Source organism: Trichosurus vulpecula, chromosome 7, assembly GCF_011100635.1.
Source record: "Trichosurus vulpecula isolate mTriVul1 chromosome 7, mTriVul1.pri, whole genome shotgun sequence".
NCBI classification, from domain to species: Eukaryota; Metazoa; Chordata; class Mammalia; order Diprotodontia; family Phalangeridae; genus Trichosurus; species Trichosurus vulpecula.
Window position 1 is genome coordinate 227143019 of NC_050579.1, and position 22599 is coordinate 227165617.

A 22599-nucleotide genomic window follows, 5' to 3' on the forward strand; every position below is an offset into this window, starting at 1 on the left:
TGGAGTTGTAGGCCAAGAATAAGATGGACGAGGTTAGTGGTAATCTGTTATGTGAACATGATAATCATATTTGCTGTCCCAAAGGATCAAGAGAGCCATGCAAATTCTGTATGCTGTATTGAGTTTATTATGGTGTAATATTTTAATACAGGAACTGAAGGTCCAGGAAAGCTGGACTTTGCCCAGAGAAGAGCTTATTGATTAATAGCTGTGACGTTAATAATAATGAGCTTGACGTTTTCCCCCTCCTTATTTATCTTTAACAAAAACAAACTCTAGTAATCCTTGACCATCATGTTCTTGTTTTTAAATTATAAATGCATTTTTTAGTTTACAACCTTCAGTTCCACAAGTTTTAGGGTTCCAAATTTTCCCTCCTTCCCCCTCCCCTCCCAAGACGGCATGTAATCCGATGTAGGTTCTACATGTGCTTTAACAATGAGCTTATTTACATAATAGTCCAGTTGTAAAGAAGAATTATAACCAATGGAATGAATCTTGAGAAAGGAGAAAGGAAACCAACAAAGAAGGAAAAAAAAAGAGCAAATAGTTTGCCTCAGTCTGCATTCAGACTCCATAATCCTTTCTCTGGATGTGCATAGCTTTTTCCATCATGAGTCTTTTTGGAGCTGTCTTTGAACCTTGGGTTGATGAGAGGAACAGCAGCCATCCAAACTACTTGGTACTGGCTAAGAAGCAGTGGTGGATCAATGGAATAGGTTAGGTACACAAGACACAATAGTCAACGACTACAGCAATCTGCTCTTTGATAAACCCAAAGAATCCAGCTTGTGGGTTAAGAATTCAGTATTTCACAAAAACTGATAGGAAAACTGGAAAATGGTATGGCAGAAACTGGGCATACACTAATATCTTACACCATATACCAAAATAAAGTCAAAATGGGTTCATGATTTAGGCATAAAGGCTGATACTATAAGCCATTTGGGAGAGTAAGGAATAGTTTACCTGTCAGATTTATGGGAAAGGGAAGAATTCATGACCCAACTAGAGATAGAGAGCATTACAGAATGCAAAATGGATACTTTTGATTACGTTAAATTGAAATGTTTTTGTACAAACAAAGCCAATACAACAAAGATTAGGAGGGAAGCAGAAAATTGGGAAAGAATCTTTACAACCAGTGTTTCTGATAAAGGCCCCACATCTAAAATATACAGGGAACTGAGCCAAATTTTTAGGAATACAAGTCATTCCCCAATTGAAAAATGGTCAAAGGATATAAACAGGCAGTTTTCAGAGGAAGAAATTAAAGCTATCTATAGTCCTATGAAAAAATGCCCTAAATCACTATTAATTAGAGAAATGCAAATCAAAACAACTCTTAGGTACCACATCTCTCCTGTCAGATTGGCTAACATGACAAAACAGGAAAATGATGAATGCCAGAGAGGATGTGGGAAAATTGGAACATTGTTACATTGTTGGTGGAGTTGTGAACTGATTTAGCCATTCTGTAGAGCAATTTGGAACTATGCCCAAAGGGCATGCCCTTTGATCCAGCAATACCACCTCTAGGGCTGTATCCCAAAGAGATCACACAAGTGGGAAATGGACCAGTATGTACAAAAATATTTATAGCAGCTCTTTCTGTGGTGGCAAAGAATTGGAAATCAAGGGGATGCCCATCAATTGGGGAACAGCTAAACAAATTATGGTATATGAATGTAATGGAACAGTATTGTGCTATAAGAAATGAGCAGACGGACTTCATTATAACTTGGAATGACTTACATGAACTGATGCCGAGTGAGGGGAGCAGAACCAGGAGGACGTTATACTTGATTACAGACACAGGGGACCTCTAAGGACTGACTTTGATAGACTTGGACCATCATGTTCTTAGTCATTTCTATTCTTCATAAGAAAGGATCTAAAGGAGTCATCTGAGTGCCTTTGGTTTCCCATTCTTTGGATTCCAAACCCTGGCTTTGTGAAAGGAGATGGGTTGTGGGGTCCTTTAAAATCTAATCAGCTTCCCAATGGAATCATTTGAATAGATAATCTTAATTCCTTTCTCCTCCCCTTATTAACACTGTGATAGTCCCTCCCTTATCCTTTTGACCTCCAGCAGCTCCCAGTCTGAACATAGCTGGGAACCAGCCAGAATTCATAAAAGGTCTGAACAGACGGACTAGTTGTTACAGAGTTCTTATAATTACCCTTAAGAGAAGCACTCATTAGACTTGCCCGTGGTAATAGCATAGTGTCTGAGGCCAGGTTTGAACTCAGGAAAATGCATCTTCCCAACTTCAGGCCTGGTACACTACCCCCTGTGCCACCTAGCTGCCCCACTCATTTAACGTGGGGGTAGTCAACCATAGATACCTCAGTAAGTCCTGAGGATATCACTATGTTGCATGTTCATATTTGATGTTTGTAATGAGTGAGTCATTAAAAAGATTAAGTTGTATTGTGAAAATATTGCTTATGGTGGGGAAGTGTTTAACTCATTTTTCAAAGACTTCATCTGAGGCAGGGTTTTTTTGTTTAGTGTTTTGTATTGAGGCTTAAGGAGGGGGTACATTTTAGTTACTTAGAAAATTGCCTTAACTACCTGACTCAGGAAGCTCTGAGTCAACTATATCAGGGAAGTGAGAAAAAGGAAGATAAGTCAAGTATTAGTGTTTCTGGGATAGTTCATCTCTGCAGTCATAAAATGTTAGAACCAAGAAGGATCTTGGAGACTGTCTAGTCCCAGACTCCCCACTTTACATAGGGAAATTGGGGCCAAAAGAAGTTGGTTGATACAGGTACAGAGAAAGAGTGGTAAAGGAGCACATAAGTCTTACTCAGATCCCGTCCCCACAGTGATGGTGATGACCCCAGGTCCTCTAAACATAGGTCAACAGAATACATTTGAAGCAGGCCCTACCAGGCTGGAAAGGCTTCTATTCAAGTACATCTCTTTTGGACCAAGGCTGCTCAAGCTAAGTGAAAGGAGAGGGGACAGCACCAGACAGCCACCACTATCTTTTGCCAAAGATAACTCATGAAGACTTCACAAAAACATGGAAGGCTTTTGATCAGTCTCCGTAGATAGAGGAGAGTACCCATATTGAAACAATAGCTTTTTTAAAGTATTGAAAAAGATAACTAATAACTAATTGAAATACAGAAGAGAGGAGCAAGTGTCATAATTTAAATGTGGTCTGGACATTGGACTGGAAGGAAAGATGGAATTTTGCTTTCATTAAACACTTAGGCGGAGCATCTTGTAATCTTGCCCTCAAGAAGCTTATATTTAGTGGAGGAGGCTTCACATAAAAGGGAACTGAAAAGGTAAATGGGGTAATGATGAAAATGGTGGTGATGGCAGGGGAGTGTTTGAAGCCCACGGATTCTGGAGCACATCCAGGAGAGAAATGAAGAGTGGCCAGCCTGAGCCTCCACAAAATGGAAGTCCTAGTAAGAACTTGCCAGTGGGTGGAGAGGATGGAAGTGGCAAAGGAATGTTCCAGGATGAGAAGACCTCAGAGGGTGGTTAGATGTACCAGGGCAAGGGGACCAAATGCTGAGGTAAGTTCTAGGATTAGGTAGCCTCGAAGGTATAGTTTTGAAGTCTGGAAAGTTAGGAGCAGAGTGTGGAAAGGGAATATTCTGGATTTTGAGTCAGAGGATTCAAATCCTGGTTTCTGCCCCTTATTAGCTAGGTAATCTCTGCCTCTCTGGGTCTTGGTTTCTACCACTGTAAAATGGGGAGGGGGAAAGGTTTGGGTTAGACTAGAGTGACCTAAGGTCACTTCCCCCTTTAAATCTGCATTCCTCTCTCCTATTCCCTATTTTCCTAGGGGCCCATTAAACCATTATAGTGTTAGAAAACAGGTGGCAGGAGAATGAGAAGAGTAGGGAAGGTTTAAAGTTCCCAAAGTGGTTGTGAATTACCAAAATGGGGAATGAGTATAATTCTAGATATCCAGCTTTTTTTTTTTTAAATCGGGAAATCCAATTTCTGCATTTTAAAGAATAAAACATAGAATTTGAAGTTTCACTCCCTCATTGATGCTCCTACTTAACAATACTTTCCTGGCAAAATGCTGGGGGATGTTAATCCCAACATTGAGCATGCTCCATAAACTTTTCTTGGTCAGCAGACCCACTTGAATAATCTGACTGAGCTGCCTTGACACTATTAATCTGATGTTGGCAAGCAAGCCCTGGGGAAAGAGCCTTGCATTTTTTGCAAATGTGGATGAGGCTTTTAAATAAAAATCTAGTTGATATCACTTGATGGTTATGCAGTCTTTGTAAAAACTCATTCTCTGGTTGGGATCACAGCTGTATCTGCGGGTAGTTTTCATTCATCCCCTTGAGCTTGGGATCCAGGATGGCATTTCCTTCAGATGATATAGGAAGGGGACTCCAAATCAAAACTCTTACTGTGGACAAAACTGAATTGCTCCAAAGTGGATTCTGTGCTAGTGCATCTATTTTAGTTGAATGTTTAACATTAATTCTGTTTTCTATGTATTTTAAATGAAACTGAGAGGTCCTTTTAAAGCTAGGGGACAGAGTGGATAGAATATTGGGCTTGACATCAGGAAGACTTCTCTTCTGGAATTCAAATGTTGCCTCAGACACTTGCTAGTTTTGTGATCCTGGACAAGTCATTTAACCCTGTTTGCCTCAGTTCCCCTTCCGAAAAATGAGCTGTAGAAGGAAATGGCAAACCACTCCAGTATCTTTCCCTAAAAAAACCCGAATGGAATCACAAAGCATCAGACTTGACTGAACAATTACAAAAGCAGTTAGTGTAAGTAGGGCTTAAGGATGCCATACTTCACAAATGCTAAATTCTTGGAGGTCCTCTTTCACCTGATTCAAACCTGGTGTAACCTTTTTTGTTCAGGCAAACAGTTGTTCCTTACAATTAGCATAGCCCTCAAGTTGTAACTTGAGGGCCATGCTATTTTTAACAGTCTATAATGATATAAAAGATAATGCAAAATCCAATTAATCCAGGAGCTCAAGGTCAGCCTTGTATTGGACAGAAACTTCCTATCAAGCATCTAGTGTATACATTTTGTGATGTACAGTTTTTCAAAGGAGGCATTTCAGTTACGTGCCTTCCTAGATGCACTACATATGCCTCACTTTGTACTGTTCCTAACATGATGATAACCTCGAGACTCTCAAAAAAAAATGTTTAAAATCTCCATTCAGTGAATAAAAGAGCCAGATCAGTAATTCTGCTTTTTAAAATTATTAGTTTACATAATTAGGGTGCATTTTAAATTTCAGCGTTTTGTTTGCTGCATTTAAATGTTAGGTATCTTTAGTTTTACAAATATTCAAGAAATCATCTCATTTGTTTTTGATGGTGCATGAATAGAAGTAATGCTGATTTGCAGTATTGATGACAAGAAATCAATGCATTTGTTTTATTAATAAAATTAAAGTCACTTAGCAAAACTAAAGTTTGTGGAAGTTTTGTATAGTGTCCATTTCAAAGTTGACCCACTGGGGCCCTTTAAGTTCTGTGGCCACATTCTTATGAGAACTAAAGGAATAGTAGCCACCCCTGCTTATTATTAAGCCAGAATTTTTTTCTCTACAACTTCTATTTGTTGTTCCTGTCTCTTAATGAAATTTCTTAATGTCCTAGTTCTAGAACCGAAGGAAACCTTAGAGACTATGGAGTCCTTTTAAACTCAAGGTGAGGAAGCAGAGGCCCAGAGAGTCAAGTAAAGTGACTTGGAACACAAGGGATAGCCTGGATTCAAACTCCGGTCCTCTTGACTCCAAATCCAGTGTTCTTTCAGCCACCTGAAACAGGGAGATGATTTCAGCATCAGCTATGACCCATCTTCTCTAAAAAGGCACTGGTTTCTTTGAATTTCAGTTTTCTCTCACCATTTAAAGATCTAGTTTATGTTTTCCTACAGTGGAAAGCCCCTAGGGCCTTTCCCGTGTGTAAGGCATACTCATATTCTTTTGGGAACTTAACTCATTTCTGAATGGTATGGCCACAAAAACTCTCATCAACTCCCTCTTCATTTTCTGCAGATGAGGTTGTTCCTCATTTTGCCCTCAGGGACCAAGAAGACCCAATCTGATCCCCCTTCCACATGCCTAGTTTTCCCACTTCCTCTTCTCACTAGACATAGGTGTCTTAGTGGGGATTTCTTTACATTCATCTTTCACGCCCCCTTGTTAACCATATCCTGATTCACTACCTATTTCTACCACCACTCCTCCTCTACCTTTGCCTCCTGATACTGAAGCTACCATTTCTGCTGTCTTGTTACTCATCACCTCCCCTCTGAATAAGGATACCCCTACACACTCACCTTGAAAGCCTCAGTCCTCACATCCATAAAGCCCCAGTTCTACAGCCACCAATTTGCCTCTTTAAGAGCCTCTTGCCCATCGATGTGTAAGGGAGAAAGAGTAATTCCCTAGTACTACATGTGCTGGGAAAAAAGAGGGAAGGTAGGAAGAAGGGAGGGGGGGAGGATGGGAAGAAGGTATATGCTTGTTACCCATTCTCTAAGGACCCCTATTTTAATGTCTGGTCTTAAGATTTTGTGCCCCTTCTTCTTTGTCCCTTTTTGGAAATGGAGTACTTCAGTTTAGGTTGCCCTCAAACATAACTACTTTATTTCTTGATGACAGAAATAGACCAGGGATAATGAACTTAAGACCAAATAACTGTGCCGACTCTTCCTCCTCTAAAATTTCTTCATGAGTTCTATACACACCTGTTGTTTATTTTTTGTTTTTAAATAGCCTTTCCTCTTGAATGTTTAGTGGCTGCACCTTTAAAAATAAGATATGGAAAGATATATAACTCGAATACTGATTAATCTTAAGTACTGTATTTTTGTTTAACCTTTGTCTTACTCCCATCGTATAAACTTTAAAATAAGATGATGTCTGTAAAACACTTTATAAACTTTAAAATGATATATGAAAGTTATTGGGTTTTTAAATTTTTTCCAGTATATTCATTGGGTGGGTAGGGGGACCACTTTGTAGCTGTCCTTCACTGTTTCTGACAGACCTTAGAGTCACTTGGTAAAGTATACATTAAGCCTCATGACAGTGCTCATTGAAGCATTTCAATAGAGTAGAAAGGGCTTTGGATTTTGAGTAAAAAGACCTGGGTTTGAATCCTGACTTTGGGCAGTATGACCTTGTGCAAGTAGCTTTTAGCTCAGCCTCAGCTTCCTTTTCCATAAAATCAGTGAGTTGGGTCAGATGACTTCTCCCCTCTAAAACCCTATGATCTTATGTTTCTACCATCCTGACTGCCACCAAGGCTCACTTTTCTATAGAAACAGTGAGTAGCTATATATTCAAGATGTGTATGTGTTAAAATAGATGCCTGTGATCCACAGGGGAGCCTGAACACTGTTAGTAACTGAGTTACTATTAGTGACCTCATTTCTTTGGAAAGATGTGTTCAGGGTACCAAAAAGCTGACCCGCGGCCCACATTTTGGATTATAAAGTGAGGTGTACTACCTTGAAGGCATCACAAAGTAGAAAGAACACTTGCCTCTAGAGGCAGGAGGGTCTGGGTTCCCATCCCACCCACTTTACTTCTTGGGCATCCTATTCCTCATCTCTTAAAATGAGAGGATTGAATTAGATCACCTTAGGTCTCTTCCAGATCTTGTATCTGTGATGTAAAATCCATTGCTAGCTCATTACCTCCCCAGCTGTTTCTCTACTATTGACAGTTTTAGCTGGTCAGAGTGTTCTTAGACTAACTACGTTCAATACACACACAGATTTATGAGTCCATGTTAGCATGTGAGATTCATCACAGCCCCTTAATACAGCACTCCCAGTATGTGGCGGAAGGTTGAAGAAAAAAAAAAAGATGAACCCCAGGAATGTAATTGCCTGATAATAAGAACTTGTGTATATGTAGGATTTTAAGGCTTAAAAGTACTTTCCTCATAACAGCCATGAAGTAATTCCAACATAGGCTGGCTGTGAGAGATTAATTGACCTGCCTTGATGGTCAGTTCTAGCTGCTATATTATATTTTAGAGCCAGGATTTAAATCGAAAGATCCTGACTTCGAGCTCAGCACTTGTTCCAATGAGACATAATGCTTGCATCTAGTGTTCTGAAAAAAAAAAAAAGTTCTAGGAAAATTAATTCCATCAATCTGCCTAGAAAAATGACCCTTTTTTGGTATCATCTGGGATTCGAACCCCTGCTTTAAAAGAATATTTGTAGCTAGTTTCTCCTCTGACAGGGCAGTATTGCCTTGATGATCTTAGTGTACGCTGGACTTGGGTACATCAATGGAAAAGAATTACTTTCTGATAAATTTAAATTGGTATGTAAAATATAACATCATTGACCACAGAGATTGTCCTTTTAATGAATATCCAATTCCATTTCTAGATTTAGGACTCCTTAACTTCTTGAAGCACCTTTAATGAAAGTTATGGCTGCCCTTTTTCCCCCTTTGTTCAGTTTTTTCCTTCAGCATTTTTAGTTAGGCTTTTATCTTTCAATAATCTAGACATCTAAAAATATTTTAAACTTTTTTCCCTTCAGTAATATTTGAGCTCATATTAAAAAATTGTGTGGGGGGGGGGCGATTCAAATCTTGAAATTTGTTGCCTGAATTTCACAGGATTTTTTTTAGGACTGTAAGGGATCTCAGAATCTCCCATCCCCTTTTTCAAATATTAAGTAACTGAGACCTTCAAAGGTAAGATGATTTACCCGAAGCCACTTGGTTACTTAGTGGCAGAGCTGGGACTTAGAACCCTGTTCCCCCAGTGTTCTCTTGTTAAATAAACTGCTGAAAAATCTTAAAACAAATATTTTTCTTTTTTGTTATGGAATGAATAATCAACATACATTTAATTTGCAAAGAACAAAAGAGGAATTTATATGAAACTGAGAATTTCTCTAATGTGGAGCTTGTTTTTTAAAGTATATATTAAATTTAACAAAGTAGTCCCAAAATAACCTTGTGTCTTTCATGCTTTATTGATTCTCTTTTTTTTTTTTTCATTTTTATCACGTACCACTAACTCCCAAAATAGAAGCCCTCCCCTTATAATCAAGAAAAACCAATCAAAATATTGGCCATGACCTGAAATTGTATGTTTCCTTCTGTACCTCCAGCCTATGCTATCTCTCCCTAGAGGTGGGAGGCTTGCTTATCAGCATTCTGACATCATAGGATCATCCAACAGGGAGGAATGTAATTCATCAAAGCAAGCACATATCTCAGTCCAGGCTGACTACATATGCAGTGTTCCACACCTACATCCCCCATCTCTGCTACAAAGGGAGAGAGGTACTTTTCCTCATTTCCTTTTTGGGGGCAGGCTGGATCATTGTAATTATACGTTGTTAAGAAGTAAAATATCAGGAACCAATCTATTCTGTCACCTAATTTTCTCAAATTAATTAGGCTGTGGCACATATGCAGTTCTGAAACATTATTATTGTTGATAACAATAATACCACCTCACATTTATATAGTGCTTTATGGTTTGCAAAACACTTTGCAAAAATGTGTCAGTTGATCCTTACGACGCGTGCTGCTGGAGCTAAGGTAGATAAAAGTTAAGTGACTTGCCCAGGGTCGTGAAGCTAGTCTGTTGCCAGATTTACTCAGGTCTTGACTCTAGGAATGAGCCCTGTATCTACTATATTACCTAGCAACTTCCTAAGAGGTAGGTACCAGCTGATTTGGGGGAGGATGGGGTGGGGTTGTTGTTGTGTGTTTGTCTTTTATCTTGAAGAGGACCGTGACATCAGGGAAATGATGACGTGACTTGCAGTTGACTTAGATTTGAGTGAGGGAGGGCTGTGGGCTGTGCAAGGTCACCAGCTTCCCTTTCTCCTCCAGAGCCATCTGGGTCCAGTGGCCTGATATTCACCAGGACGACTAGAGATGGCCCAGGATGCAATGGGAGAACCAGGCCCTTTCAGGCTAAGGTCTTTTCAGGTTCTCACTTTGAGTGAGGTAATGCCCATTCAGTGAATAGGCCTCTTTAAGAAGTTAATCAAGGGATGGCCCCTTTTTAATCAAAAACTCAAAAAAAATCAAACTGGGAGGGGAAGACCCTTTAAGAGGGATTACAGGAGACTTTGGGATATGATGTTGAAAATTAGTAAGTAATTTTCATATGTACATTTAGAACTTAGTTGGCAAAACATGATTGTAACCTGAAATATAAGGAAGAGATATTAAAAGACTTATGCGATAGAGTCTAGGTTCAAAACCCAATTCCATGTACTTTGGATCAAGACATTTCACTTCTGGGCTTCCATTTCCTCACCCTTTTTATGAAAGAATAAGATTCTGTGACCTTTAAGGCTCCTTTACAACTCTTAAATCTTATAAATATGAAATCTTATATATAAATTTGATTACCAGATGGAACAATTCTAGGGTGAATCCATTGATAGGTTAGTTTGTTTAAAAAAAATTTCTACGTTCATATTACACGTCTAGACTTGGTACAGCGGTAAGAACCCTGAATTTGGAGTTGGGGTTTAAGTTCTGCTCTGCTATTTATTACTGGAAAATGACTAAACAACTGCCACTTATTACGTGAGACTTTGGTCAGGTGGCTTTACTTTTCTGGTCTTCACAAAGAAGAGAATGGACTAGATGACCAGTTCCTTTTAGCTCAAATTCTATGCTCCAAAGACTGAAGAACCATATATGAGCTGTAGTAGCTGCTCTGGAGAGGATTTTCTTTGAGGTTCTTTTGAAAAGCTATGGAAGAGTGAGTGCATGTTTTGGAGTCAGCATCTGGGATGGGTTTTTTCAATCTTCTATTAAGTAATCACACGGAAAAATTGATTTGAGCCAAAGTTTTAGGACTAAACCATTCCACTCATGTCATTTTGTAGATCCTTGTTGTCTTGCATATGTACAGGGCCTGGCTTATTCTGTTCAGTTGTTCAGTCGTGGCCAACTCTTCGTAATCCTGTAATGGAGTTTGGCCAGGATAATGGAGTGGGGTTTGCCTTGTCCTTCTCCGGTGGATTAGGCAAACGGAGGTCAAATGACTTACCCAGGGTCACACTAGTGAGTGGCTGAGGTTGGATTTAAGCATGGGGCTTTTTGACTCCGGGCCCAGTGCTAAACCACTTAGCTGCTTCCAACCTGGCACATAGAAGTTGTTTATTTTTTAAAAATGCTTTTTGATGGATTAAATACTGAGATTGAATTTTTTTTTTTTTACCTTTGAGGACAAAAAACAGTTTGGGAATCTGGTTTACTTTAATTCAGCAGTTTATTAAATCAAGAACATTGTGCTCTATTTCAAGTTCATCTGAATACCGGTATTCTGAAAAGTAGACCTTTGCTGTGAATCCTGTCCAAGCATCCTCCTGGTGGAGGTGGTGGGTGGTGGCTGTCGTTTGAGCTGGCCCTTAAAGAACTGGTAGAATTTCAGTAAGCAAAGGAGTTGGTGAGGGAAGAGACTTAGATTCCAGTGACTTCTTAAAAGTGCTCATGTGCAAGGATAAGATTATAAGTTCCATGAGGGCAAGAATTCACCTGCTTTTCATATTTTCAGTTTCAGTGCCATATATATCTATGTATGTATGTATATATGTATGTGTGTATATAATACACACACACACACACACACACACACATACACACACACACGGTGTTATATAATGGGGAGAGGAAAGGGTATGGACAAAGGTGCAGAGGTAGGATATCAAGATACCTTTCAGGGAACAGGAAGTAGACCAGTGACTGAGTCATGGGAGTCATGGGAGAAGTTTGGGAAAATAGGTTTAAAAAATTAATCTGGTGCCCTGACAGATGAATAAGGATAAAGAGTCTGTAAGCAGGAAAATAATGTTTGGGAATCATCTGGGTTTTAAGGTGTTAGGGGCTTGTCTTAAGGATAATAGGAATAAAAAAGAAGACAAGGCTTATACTTCCAATTGCTTTTCAGCCTTATAGAGAAACTCAGGTCTTTACTCCCTATGATATGTTTTCACCCTTGTGAAAACGAATAGGGATAAGGAAATTCCATATTGTATGTTACGCCACGACTGGACCTTCCTTAAGCTCTAAACCCTTTGAAAGGGGATTTCTCCTGTCTTAGCCTGCTCATGGAAAACAGTGGGTATTAAACTAACTTATAGTATGCAATATTCCAGGCATTCTTGATTTTTTTTAGTATAGGTGTGCCCTTTTAATATGCAAATTACAGCTCCTCTGCAGGTTAATAAATGGTATTTGGGATTTGTTGTAGCTTTAAAAACACCAAAACCAAAAAAAAGAAAAACCTTTATCACCCAGTAGCCAACTGGCCTCTTGGAATGTAGCTAGGCTTATCCTTGGAAGACAGACACATACAGTTTTCCCTTGGGTGCATGCTTGGGGCATTTGGCTTTGGTGGAAGGGGCCAAGGCATTGCTAGCATAGCTGTCCTTTTTTCATGTCCCCCTCCATAATGAGTCTATGAAATTGGATGGCGCAGCAAAAAAGATTTGGATTCATAGAACCTGGATTAGAATCCTGGGCCTCAGTTTTCTGATCTGGAAAATGAAGACGTTGGAGTAGCTGACCTGAGGTCCCTTTAGCTTTAGATGTGTGCGGTTGAAATTTCAATCTCGAATAGTTGATGATGAGCCGTCTTGAACTTCATCCTGAATTCAGCAAGTGTATTTTTAGTATCTGCTGAGTCCCCAACACCCTTCTAGCCACTATGATCCTTAATTTAAAAGCATAGTTTAAATTTAATCATATTGGCGAGTTTTATAGCGAGGATGAAGTTCTTCATGCTTGTCCAGGCATACATTTAATTACTTTAGTTGTACTGTATATCCAGGTTGCTGCTCCCAGCAACCTTATAATACGAGAAGCAAAGTGGGATGTGAAATAGTTTTGTATTTGCTTAGTGTCTTTTAATCTTGCCAGCATATCTCTCAGGCTTATTTAACCCCACCCTCATTAAAGCCAAAACCCAGTTCTTATCTCAGGTTGCATATGATATTACATAGATATTCTATCAGTGGTTCCACTTGAAGAAAAAAAGTGAAGTTGAGACCGAGCTTTTAAAAAGTTTCAGGATGGCTGACATATTCTTTGCTGAAACCTAACCATTAGGAATACTGTTTTGGGGAGGGATGAGGCATTAAGGTAATTTCTGCCCCTCCCCTTTACAAAACGGGAGCTGTGTGTTTCAGGAATTGTAAGGCTTGTTTAACATTTTTCCTTTGTTAAAAAGCAAGGTTCTGTGGGTGCCCGGGAGGGTTATTAGGAGATGAAAAATGAGATTTAAAAAATAAAAAGCATTTAATTTAAAAAGTTAAGCATTAAAGGGAGAACTTTTTTCCCTTGGAAAAAAGGGAATGGGAAGATTAGATGTTTGTAGCAACCTAGTGACTTTTGTGTATGAAGTGGGCTAGACCCAAAATAACCTTATGCCACCAAGAGTTTACATCATAAAGGAATAGAACTGAAAAAAAGACATAGCCCCCTCAGCCCTGGCGTTTTGAATGATTTTATATTTATTTTGGTAGAAGAAATAAAGCATAATAAGAGTACCTGTCAGGGCTAATAGGTACTCTCTAATCTAGTCTCATTTTGCCAAGAAGAAACTGAGGCTCGGAGTAGTGGGGTGCCTTGCCTAAAATCACATAGCTAGTAGGCGATAGAACCAGCTTTTTAGACTCTTAAGACCAGTGTTGTGGATGAGGCAGGATGATCTGAGAAAGTCAAGTAAGAGATGCCTGTCAGACTGAAGAATCAGGGGAAGTACCATGAAAAATCCTGACACCCCCAGCTTGGTTGTTGGAAGCTAAAGATTTCAACAGTCAAAAAATAGAAGGTATGGAGATAGCCATGGCTGTTATGGAGATACATGTAAACAAGAAAGGGCAGAATGAGATCAGGGAGCCAGAGAATGGTCCAGTTTGGCAGGAAGGTGGAAGAGTATAACAAAATAATGATGGAATGTTCGATTAGAGCCAGGCTGTGGATGGTTTGGAATGACCGACTGAATTTGTGTTTTATTTGGTAGAAGATAGAAAGTTACTCAGTTTTCTGATCTGAGGAGCCATCAGATCTGCACTTTAGGAAAATGACCTTTAATAGCAGTGTGAATGATAGATTGTCAAAGAGAGAGAGACTGGATTCTAGAAAACCAACTTTGGAGGTAAGGGATGCCGAACGAGGGTGGTAAAGTGAGAAAGAACAGATCATTCAAGCATTTATTTGTTGAGGACCTACTATGCTCTAGGCGTTAAGAATATAAAAACACATAGGTAACTTTTACTCCCCTCAAGGAACTAATTCAAGAGATAACATATCTATATAGATCTGTACAAGGTTACCCTGGAGGGCACTGTCCAAGTTCTGGGGGTGCCAGGAAGAAGTCTCATGCTGAGGAAGGTAACCCTTGAGCTGTGTCTTGAAGGAAGCCAAGCTTTTCAAGAGGCAGAGGTAGGGAGGGGAGAGGGGACAAGCATAGGGGATGAGCAGTGTAAAGGCACCAAGGTGGATGAGGAGGTGTCATATGGGAGGAGCAGCAGGTTGATCAGTAAATCAGTATAGCAAAATGACACAGTCCCCGGAAGGGAGTAATGTATAGGAAGCTAGAAAGTTAGGTTGTGAAAAGCTTTAAATGCCAAACAGAGGAGTTTATGTCTGATCCTAAGGGTGATAAAAAGGAAAGAATGAGAGATCTAAGAAGTTAAAAAGCAAGATTAACAATTGGTTGAATGTGATAGGTGAAATGGGGATCAGCAGGAAGGATCAAGGGTGACTTAAAGTTTTCAGCATGGTTTATAAGAAAAGCAATTAGTGCCATAATGGCAGGAATGAGGAAGTTAGGATGAGGAGCGAATTTTGAAAGGCATGCAAGTTCTGTTTTGAACGTGTTGAGTTTAAGGTGTCAGTGGAAGCTCCAGGTGGAGCTATCCAGTTGATGATTAGAAATAGGAGCCCAAAGTATTGAATGGGAAAAGGACAGAAGGTGAGAACTTTCCCAAAGTATCTAGAAAGCTGTCATGGGGAAAAGGTATTAGGATTAGACTTCTTTTGGGTGCCAGAGATCAGAACCAGGAGCAATGAGTAGAAATTGTTGGCTCCTTATTAGAGGTCTTCAGGTAGGGGCTAAATGGCCACATACCAGAGTGTTGTAGTGAGGATTCCTTTTGTGAATAAGATGAACAAAATGGATGCTCAGATCCTTCCAACTCTGAAATTCTGCAGTGATTTGTTATAGATTTGAGTAAGCTGAAGATTCGGAATCAACTCTAAATCCACGAAACCCACAGTCTTCACAGTAAAGATATAAGCAAGATCCTCTGTAAGCCAAGATGAGCCTTTTCAGAGAAGCTTTGGAATAGCCACTTTGAGGAATGTGAGGAGAGGGAAGGAGGACAGTAAGAGACCACCCAATGACAATATAGAGTCCTTTAAAATTAATGCACTTAATTCACTACTGGGAAGTAGTGGGATAGGGAAGGGTGCTTCCATTAGGGTGACTGGGATGGCTGACTTTAGTTCTGTTAAACATATAGATTCTTCTGCCATTTGATTCCATATCTGGCCATAAAATTCCTTTATAATGTTAGCGTTTAGAGACAGACCCAATGTCTACTTTTTACGGCTACTAGACTTTAGTAGATTAGTTGTTAAGGAGAATACCAATGTTCTCTTCTTCCTCCAGCCCCCACCCCTGATTAACAAGCATTTATTTTCTCTTCCTCCAAAGCAAGGCCTTTGTAACGAATATGCATAGTCAAGCAAAACAAATTCTCACATTTGCCATGACCAAAATGTTTGTCTCATTCTGTACCCTAAGTTGAGCTCTGCACAGAGAAATGATGTGTAGCATGTATCACTAGTCCCCTGAGATCATGGTGGGTCATGCAGCCATCAAAGTCCTTAAGTCTTTCAAATTTGTTTGCTTTTACAGTGTTACGGTCATTGTATAAATTGTTCACCTGGTTCTGCTCACTTTACTCTCAGTTCATACGAGTCTTTCTCTGAAACCATCCCTTTCATCATTTCAGTAGTATTCCATTACATTCATAGAGCATTATTTGTTCATCCATTACCCACTCGATAGGCACACCCATCTTCTCCAGTTCTTTGTCACTACAAAAATAACTGCTATAAATGTTTGTTCATGTGTGTTTTTCTTCTTTGCTCCCTTTGTGGTATTAGAAAATACCAATACTCTTGCCATTACAAATATAGCCTTAAGTCATGAAAGAACACTGCATTCTCCAAGCAATTAAGATTAAAAATCATGCCAAAGGCCATGGAGAGATCTTTGATGGGCATAGAGAGAACAAAATATGGTGTGGACAAAAGTCACAAAGGAGTAGCGGAATAAAGGTTGGCATCAAAGATATGATTGAAGGAGGTGGACTGGTCACATGGCAAAAGTGAGGGATAAATCTTGGCAGACCTGTTTATGCTCCATTGATATCCTTACAATGTCAAAAGAAATCAGGAAAGATCACAGCACTGGAACTAGACCTTCCCTCCCTCTCATTATCACACTGAAAGGGCTGGTGTGGATGGGCTGGAGAAAACACCCCATCAATGAGGTCATTCGATTGTTGGGGCTAGTGATTTGGTTTTATTGAATTAACAAGGAGCCATCTTTTTAAGTCTTCTGCTGGGCATTCTCTTTTATTGGTTGTTCCTTCTGCACTTTAGTTTTCTTTTTGTGTACTCAGTTCAGCCAGATGCCAAGGTAAATTAAATTTAGAAATCTAATGCCTTAGGGGAAGACTCTTAGTTACAGAGGACCTCGTTGTTTTAGAGGATCTTCTTTTGAGGAAGAATTGTTTTAAGTCTGCCCTTTACTGTTAATACTGGTATTTTTTTTTGTGGGGATTTTTTTTTTAATTGATGGGGTAAGGGAGGGTAAGGGTCATGGGAAGTGATAGCAAGAGGTAGTTATAGTTTCTTCAGTGAAGCTGGGGAGTCAAGCCCCTTTTTGCCTTGGCTTGGGATCTTAGCTCTAAAATTGGGAGGGACCTCCAGGCCATCTAGGCTACTTCTTTTGTTTTATAGGTATGGAAACACAGGCCCAAGATGGACTTGCACAGTGTCTAATAGGTAGCACGTATCAGAGGTGGGATTTGAATCTGGGCAGTTTGCTTTGAGAGTCAATATTTTTTTCTCTTGAATGCGTATTTGTATACAAAGACATACAAAACACAAATACCTAAACATTTAAATTACAATTATAGTTGGATGCTAAAAAAAAGATCCTTTTGTTACAGAATGTAATTAATTATTAAAGAATCCTGTGCTTCCTTTCTTGTCTGAAATTTTTCCATTATCAAGTAGATTTTCAAAAACCACTACCAAGCTAGATTCATGCCTGTATATCTGAACGCATTTTTTTCTGTTTTATTTCTATTCTGAAATACTGAGTTTTTCATATTAACGGTTCTGAAATTAAACCCGATTCTGGTTTGTGTCATAATTATAACTGATGTCCATTAAGTGCTTTTAAAGCTTTGTAAGCGCCTTTCATACATTATCTTGTTTGAGCTTTATGACAACCCGGTGAAGTATGTATTGCAGGTGTAATTCATTCCTCCTTTTATAGATGAGTAAACTGAGGCTCATAAAAGTTAAGTAATTTACCGAGAGTCACACAAGGAGTAAATGGTGGGATTTAAACCCCAGTTTTTCCTGACTTCAAGGCCCAAACTCTCTGTATTATTCAGCACGGATGTGAGGCCATAGTCAGACTCTTGGTTTTTCTGTTTGGTTTGGTTCTTCTTGGTTTCTGTTTGGTTTAACTAATGGGCCAAGTTCGAGAAGGGTTTAAAAACAGCAAGTTCCCAGCCTATCTGACTTTAAACTTTGGGCCAGAATGATTTAGGAAAATAAAAAAATATTTCAGAATGCTGACAAAATAGGCAACTAACCAACATTTAGCATTAAGAGGAGTTCCTCCCAGGGAAATAATTTGCATGATAAATGAAAGCCTTGTGACCTACCATTCAGAGTAATTTTGGCTGGGTTACAGACTATTGAAATGCACCTTCCTCCTGCTCTTTTACTGCCTGTAAATATGTACATGGATTTATTTTATTTCGTATTTTATTTGGGTAGAGGATGGGTGGGATAGGGCAGAAAGGAAGATAAAGGGCACTGGGGGAAAAGTCTTTTTTTTTTCCCCTGGAGTCATTTGACAAGTTAAAGTTACCTGCCAGGGCCGTGGTTACATGCCTTTCTTAGGAGTGGTATTTCCCGTAAGAGAATTGTTCCACAATGAGGGACTTTAGCATGAAGGCTGGATTTGGAACTAGACTGGCCTTAAGTTATTTAACTTCCAAGTTTCAGTGAAAAGCAGTATTGGAAAAGTACTAGATTGGAGCCTTCTCATAAGGGTGTTCAACTCTCCAGTCAACTCATCTTTGACCCAGGGTGCCTTCTCTGTAAAGTGGGGGGAGATTGATCTAGGTGAACCCATCCCATATTACACAAGCTGACTTGACAAAATTGAGAATTATATCTTAACTTTGAAAGCTCTTTCAGCCAGCACTAAGATCGTTAGCCAGATACTGTACTTTTCAAGAATATCTCCTGTATAGGACCTCTACCCTATTCTTTTTGCTGTCACCTTTTTTTAAAAATTTTTCCATTTATATAGCTACATTCACTCTCACCTATACCTCACCCTCAATTGGATTCCACACATTGTTAGAAGGAATTATAACTCTTGTAAAGACAACCATAAGAAGACACTTTAACCACCCTGGCACAGCAGGCACTTAAAATACAGAGAACTAAATAATTTACCTATTTTACTTGCAATGTCTTACTGGACCACTATTTCAGAGCTTCTGTAAAGTTCAGCTATTGTTTTTGAGTACATCCGATAATTTTTCATGTGGAAAATGCATTCACATATTACATGCATACGCACACAGTCTTACAACTCTATTAAATTCAACTAAACTATCAAAACTTGTAGGGCAGCCAGGTGGCACAATAGAGTACTCAGCCTGGGAGTCAGGAAAACTCATCTTCCTGAGTTCAAATCTGGCCTCAGGCACTTACTAGTTGTATGACTGAGCAAGTCACTTAACCCAGTTTGTCTCAGTTTTCTTGTAAAATGAATTAGAGAAAGAAATGGCAAACCACTCCATTATCTTTGCCAAGAAAACCCCAAATGGGATCACAGAGTCGGACATGACTGAAAAATGCAATCAAATCTATTTCTCCTTGGGGAGAAATATCTTTAAATTTTTTTTCTAGATTTACAATTTCGTTTTGCCTGGGGTCATGCGGCCAGTATATTTTTCAGAGGTGGAACTTTTTTGGGGGGGGAGTGTGGGGGGCGAGGCAGGGTTAAGTGAGTTGCCCAGGGTCACACAGCTAGTACGTGTCAAGTTTCTGAGGTTGGATTTGAACTCAGGTTCTCCTGACTCCAGGGCCAGTGCTTTATCCCCTGTATCACCTAGCTGCCCCCGGATGTGAACTTGAACCCAATCATTTAAGAAAATATTTTTGGTCAATATTTCACCGACAGCGTCTGCCTGTCTGAGAACCAGCTTAGGTAAACATAGAGAAGGTCATTACCAGCAGATTGGTTACTAGGGGATGGATTCTTTGGCCATGACAACCCATGAAAGAGAACAATACAAAATGGTCCCCTTTTCTGCTTCCACTATGATGGTGCCTGAATGATGAGAAATTGGGTTCGGGGATGCTGTGAAGCTAACATTTAGACTGTCTATATATGTTTATTCAACTACTGATCCTTTAAATGTGAGCTCTTTGTCTAGAGGCCTACATGAAGATAGACTGTTGTAGGAAATAAGCCACTTCAATAGTCGTATCAGGCAGTCGTGCTACAAATGAAACTGTAAGGCAAGGAAACATTGGGCAAATGGGAGGTCTATCTTGGAGAGGCAAGTAAAGTAGGTTCCATCAAAAACTGATACTAAAAAAAAAAATTCATGGTATACCTTGGTTATCTCACCTTGGAAATCTCATGATTTACATAAGTAGAAAGAATGCCCGAAAGACTTGAACAACTTATGTGCTAAAAATCTTTTGCAAAAGATGAAGTGACAAAGGTCTAGGAAGAACTTGACAAAATTCACCAAATCAAGGCAAAATCAACCTAGATAGTCTGTGACTTTAATGTGAAAATAGATACAGGAGAGGGGGACAGGAAAAAAAGGATGTTATTTAATACAATTTAGGATTTTTTTTAAAAATGAAAATATTCCCAAAGGTTTGTAGGTTTACCTGTTTATCTCGGATTTTCCTGGACAAAGTATTTTTATCATTGTATTCATTATTAACCATGTGTTTTGGGGAAACCAACAGCATTTTGTTTTCTCAGTTTATCAGAGTCAAACTCTTAGTTAATGGAAACGTTCACTATTCTGTAAATTTACAAAATCATACTAGCCGTTAATTCATTATTCTAAAGTTACTAGGGTCCCAACCTTGAAAATATGGTATAGTAAAAGCACAAAGAGAGTTTGATTTGAGTGTTTGGAAACTTTCATTATTTCTGTAAAGAAAATAACTACATACCCAGAAGATTTGCTACAGGGCCTTATCTTAATAGTGTGATGTTAGCATTTTTATCTATAGGCTCCTAAAAGGTAATTCTGATAAGGAAGGATTATCCGGGTTGTCCTGACAGTAGATTTCCTAACACATTTAAAGCAATTCCAGAACATGTTATAAGATAAGAGATCATTATTCTTTGCATGACTAGTTCCTGAAGCAGGCTAGTATGGAGTGTATCTGCCAAAACTGGTATTCTGACTAGAAAGTGTATTTCTTTTTTTTTTTTTAATTTTATTTAAATTTATTTATTTAACATATTTAGTTTTCAGCATTGATTTTCACAAGAGTTTGAATTACAAATTTTCTCCCCATTTCTACCCTCCCCCCACTCCAAGATGGCATATATTCTGGTTGCCCTGTTCCCCAGTCAGCCCGTCCCCTCTATTATCCCACTCCCCTCCCATCCCCTTTTCCCTTCCTTTCTTATAGGGCAAGATAAATTTCTATGCCCCATTGCCTGTGTATCTTATTTAGAAAGTGTAATTCTTAATACTCACTGTTTTCACTTTGTGATAGTATTGAGTGGAACAAGAAAAATGTTTATTAGAGAGTAAGACTTAAGAGTAATATTACTCAAGGTTGTAGAAAGGGTCATTATCCAGGAGAGATTTTAGTCATAAAATTTTACCTGCATCTTTGTACGTTTTCATAATATGAAAGCCAGTAGGCATTTTGTCACAATATAAATAAATGGAGACTCCTGACTTTGAGCAAAGTAGTCTATGCTTCTCAGAGACCAGCTTGTTCCCCTGCCATTTTCTTTAACCAATTTATTGAAAGAGTAAGAGTGCCCAGAGACTAGTTTGATGGAATGTTAATTTTTGTCTTTCTTTTTTATCTTCTTTATTTCAAATAGGTGGAATACATGTTGATAGCTTTTGATCACCAAAATAAAAAAGTACGTGTGGTCCTGAAAGGAGAGGAACTCCTTGAAGCATTGCAAGAAAGGGGGGAAAGAAAAAACCCAAAGTAAGCAGTATATACAATCCACTTGTTTAGTACTTACTATTACAGTCCTGTAGTTGCATTGAGCTAACTTATTGCTCAACACATTTGACTAATATGTTACTGTAGGCCATATTGTTTTGTTTTCTTTTTTTTATTGGATACCGTTGTATAGGACAGAGCTTGATTTCTGAGGACAGCTGATAAAACATACCTCCCTCTGATGCAATCAGGCGGTGCTATATAGGTGCAAAATGAGGCATATGTTGCCATACCTGTTAAAAATGTGTTGGTTTATTTTGTTTACTTTGTTAAAAGGGAGAGGGTGACTTTGTAGAGAGAAATAGTCACCGAGGAGCACCAGTTGTTATGGGAGAAATAACTCCTTTTCGACTTCATGCGGTAGGTTACTGCTGCTGAATAAACCTATCACAAAACAGAAATCGTAAAGGTAAAAACTTAGGGTTTAATTATGCCATGAGCACAGGTTCAGGAGGTAGAAAAAAGCCCCAAACGCTGAGCCTAGATTGGATTTCTAACAAGCCTTTGTAGAGAAAATAATGCCAGAGAAATAATTATTTCGCGTGTTACAATTTCACCATTCTTTTAGGTTATAAAAGTTAAAAACAGATTCATAATCCCATGCTTCCTTCAGTGTCATTAAGGTTGAATAAACTAAGTTAGAACAAATTAGCAAACAGACCAGTTACAGATTTAAACCCTGAATTTGCAAAAAAAAAAAAAATACCCAAACTGCATTTATAGAACTCTACAGCTACCTTTTAAAGAAGTCACAATTGGGCTAATTGGAGGGGAAAGAATTTACATGTCACAAAGATAATGAAAAAGTTCACAGTCAGGGAAATGTTGCCACAAATAAGTATGGGAAGCTCAAACTCCCTTTTGGCTTCTTATCTGAGGAATGTCAAAGTCTTTCCCTCAATACATTATTCCCTGGGTCACATTTTAGCTAGGTGAGGTTAATATTAACAAAAGACAGACTTCAGCTTTACCAAACATTGCAGGAAGAATGGCATGATAAAAATGAATAAAAGGTAAATAAAAAATTATCACAGTGATCAATGTTAATCATTCAGT

The 22599-nt window shown here is 38.9% G+C and overlaps 1 protein-coding gene across 2 annotated transcripts in view; it reads left to right on the forward strand.

Moving 5' to 3' along the window:
* The window catches only part of GCLC (glutamate-cysteine ligase catalytic subunit), a 76193-nt gene that overhangs the window by 15367 nt on the left and 38227 nt on the right, over nucleotides 1-22599 (forward strand). For both annotated transcript variants that reach the window (XM_036766350.1, XM_036766349.1), the window contains exon 2: nucleotides 21413-21525. In XM_036766350.1, the coding sequence (XP_036622245.1) occupies nucleotides 21413-21525 (113 nt within the window). The remainder of the gene's footprint in view (nucleotides 1-21412; nucleotides 21526-22599) is intronic.